Source organism: Atta cephalotes (genome assembly GCF_000143395.1).
Source record: "Atta cephalotes unplaced genomic scaffold scaffold00016, whole genome shotgun sequence".
Classification (NCBI taxonomy): Eukaryota; Metazoa; Arthropoda; class Insecta; order Hymenoptera; family Formicidae; genus Atta; species Atta cephalotes.
Window position 1 is genome coordinate 1143682 of NW_012130080.1, and position 3038 is coordinate 1146719.

Here is a 3038-nt window from a genome sequence, read left to right on the forward strand (position 1 = left end):
ATATATATATATATAAAATCGAGCAATTATTCCAATGATTTAATAAATGGGGAACTATATATAGAAAGAATTTGAACGATTTTGCTGAAAGATCTAAAATTTTGCTAATACTATAAATCTGAAAATAATTTTGTTCAACTATCAAAACAAATTTGTTGGAAACTTGTTGCTAGAAAATCAAAGTTTTTGGAGGATTATTCATCATTTTTAGTTTCCAATATAATTATTTTCATGGTCTAACAAAATTATTTTCAGATTTGTATCTAGCAAAATTTTAGATTTTTCAGCAAAATCATCTTTTCCCTGTAGATTTAATGTAATAAAAATGAGTAGCTTTTTTTTTGTATTCTAATATAAAAGTTCAAAATACCTCCTTTGCATACCTGGTGTCAATCCTTGATCCTGTTGATGCACTATGCAACTCGGTGAGTTTGCTTCCCGATTCGCTGCTTTTTGCTGTTTTAAATTTTCGTCTAGATCTAGTAACACCGGCGAATGAGCATAATCTTCGTCGTTACTCTCGTTTTCAGACTGGAATATAAATTTGCTTTTTTTCTAGCTATTTTTCAATTGATAATTGAATATGATTTCTTAACGCGCTAATTCTCTCCCCATTGATCGAAATAAGCGCGATACGAAAATAAATGCGACGCTAAAATATTTGTCGTGAATAAAGCGTTGTAAAATAAGTTTCAAATCGTCCTAGTAGTATCTTAAATTGAAAAATTAGAAGATAATGGACAGATTAAAAAATGAACATAAAATATATAAGACTCAAAGTACACTAACATTCAATAGTTTTAGTACGTTTTATGTTTTTGCAACATAAAACATTCTATTTTTGTAAAAGATACAATTATAATATGATATACTCTCTTATTATCAATTATTATCACGAAATATTCAATAGAATTGTGAAAAATAATTATAAATAGAAATTATAAGTAAATTTCTCAAATAGACAAATATTATGTATTGATTGAAGGAAATATCAATTTCAAATTTTGTACTAAACATCAATAAATATTTGGATATCATGATAACTAACAATAAGAAAATGGAAACAATTTATTCTCGCAGAAATTAAGTGCCAGACTTAAACACAAGTCTTTAATTAAGAAACTTGAAGACTATCGATAAAATGTCAAGAGAAAATTTGGTTTCTTATAAAACCTAAGAAGAAGTTTAAAGAAGTAAAAAGTCTGAAAAAAAAGTTTTTTCTAATTTTAGTAAAATATGTAATAATGAATTAAACAATAATGCATGTAAACTATATTTATATTTTACAAAATATTCATAAATAGAAAGTGTAGTAAAACTTTTGAGCGGTGTAATGTATATTATTATTTTATTTTGCGAGACTAAAGACACGTTTCTCAAAATGTAAAATACATAAAAATTTCTGGATCTAAAATACCATAGAGTGTATTTTGTAATATAAAAGAATCTTTTATGTTACAAAAGTTTCACATCGGCCTACATTTGTGCACGAAGTAAATAAGTAAAAAAGATAACGGTTCAGTTGCATTATCGAGCAATATTATGGTGTTACATTTTTGCGGTAGTGTCGCATCACTTCGATTGCTTCTACCTCGTTCTTCACCGGCTCGGCGCGATATTCCTCTGAATTTTGTTCCATCGCGGACACCCGATCTAGCACAAACGGCACGTCCTCGTTAACCCTGATATCACCCATCGACGTATCGAAGAGAAACGATGTGAAAAACTGACGGTTCGCCCTTCTCGATGAAGTATCGTAAGGCGTTTATCACGTGGGTCTAGCGGCCACGTTTGTCCTCGGATAAGATGTGGATCAGCCACAGACAGTCGTTATTAATGTTAATTTTATCCGTTTATTAAGTATTCAGGTGTTCCGCGCCAGAGGTTCTCAGTTTGTCGCAATCAAGAAGAGAGAGGGGTGTATCAAATATCATGTGAGCCCTGCCTAAAGTATCACAAGTATAGTGTTTTTAACAGAGTATTTGAGTATCATGTATATAAATGGAGAATTAGAAAATTATTATTATAATAATAAGAAAACGCTCGCAAAAATTTGTAAATAATTATATCAAATAACCATTATTTTTTTACAATATATTAAGCTAATTTTTGCAATAATGTTTATATAAGATTTTTACACGAAATTATTTATGTCGCATATTATATATACAATTTGTTTAGTTTAAATCAACGATCAGAATTGGAAAATTGATGTTAATTATTTGTGACTCGGTTAACAACAATTTAATTTGTTGAGAAGAAATTTCACTCTCAACTGTGTTTGATGCTTGCAGAATAAAAAACATTTTTTAAAAAAGTTATTTGTACCTCCAAAAGAAATTAAATAGAATGCTGTCAAGATATCCATACCTGGTGTATAATATTAGCATAAGTATGAGAGTCTCTGGGATGATCGGGATAAAAATGGGAGTACAAACATCGGAACATAATAGACGCCCGACCGATGGAAATACTAATGAGGTGGAACTGTGCAAGTATAACAGATCGTAAAGGATGACGCACCATAGGCGGAGATGCGACGAGAATTACGAATACGAGGGGAAAAGAAATTTGAAATTGTGCTTTCGTCAGTCGTAAAACAGATACGCGAAGTCGAATGTTGTCTTTATATTTTTAAGCGATCGAAATTCGCGTGACAGTGAATATTTAATCTATATCGCTAGCTGTATTTCTTAAAATATTTCTGTAAAAGAGTCCTTTCAGGTACCCAGGTTAAAAGTACCTTAGGTACTTTTTAATAGATTCTTAATAAATAATTTTTATTAAATAAAGAGTTCTTGCGGAAAGAAGTTGCACGTGCGCCGACATTGTTGCACTAAACACATTTACACGTCTGCGAAATGTATATATGCATCAACTATATTTTCTCGGTGTATTCTTTATATTCAAAACAGTCCTCCTCAAAATGCAAACTTTGTTTTATTTCCACTTTACCCGAATATCTTTGAACTCGCAAGTCGCGAGATTCTAGAAATAAACGACGATGTTGAAGAGGGCACATCCGACGCATTCTGACG

At 30.8% G+C, this 3038-nt stretch overlaps 1 protein-coding gene across 1 annotated transcript in view; it reads right to left on the reverse strand.

The window, feature by feature from the left end:
- Nucleotides 1-1696, reverse strand: part of LOC105618206 — a 13255-nt gene extending 11559 nt beyond the window's left edge. The window contains exons 1-2 of the mRNA XM_012199747.1: nt 1592-1696; nt 386-531 (exon numbers count right to left, since the gene is read on the reverse strand). Coding sequence (XP_012055137.1) covers nt 386-531; nt 1592-1696 — 251 coding nt within the window. The remainder of the gene's footprint in view (nt 1-385; nt 532-1591) is intronic.
- Nucleotides 1697-3038: the final 1342 nt, after the last annotated feature.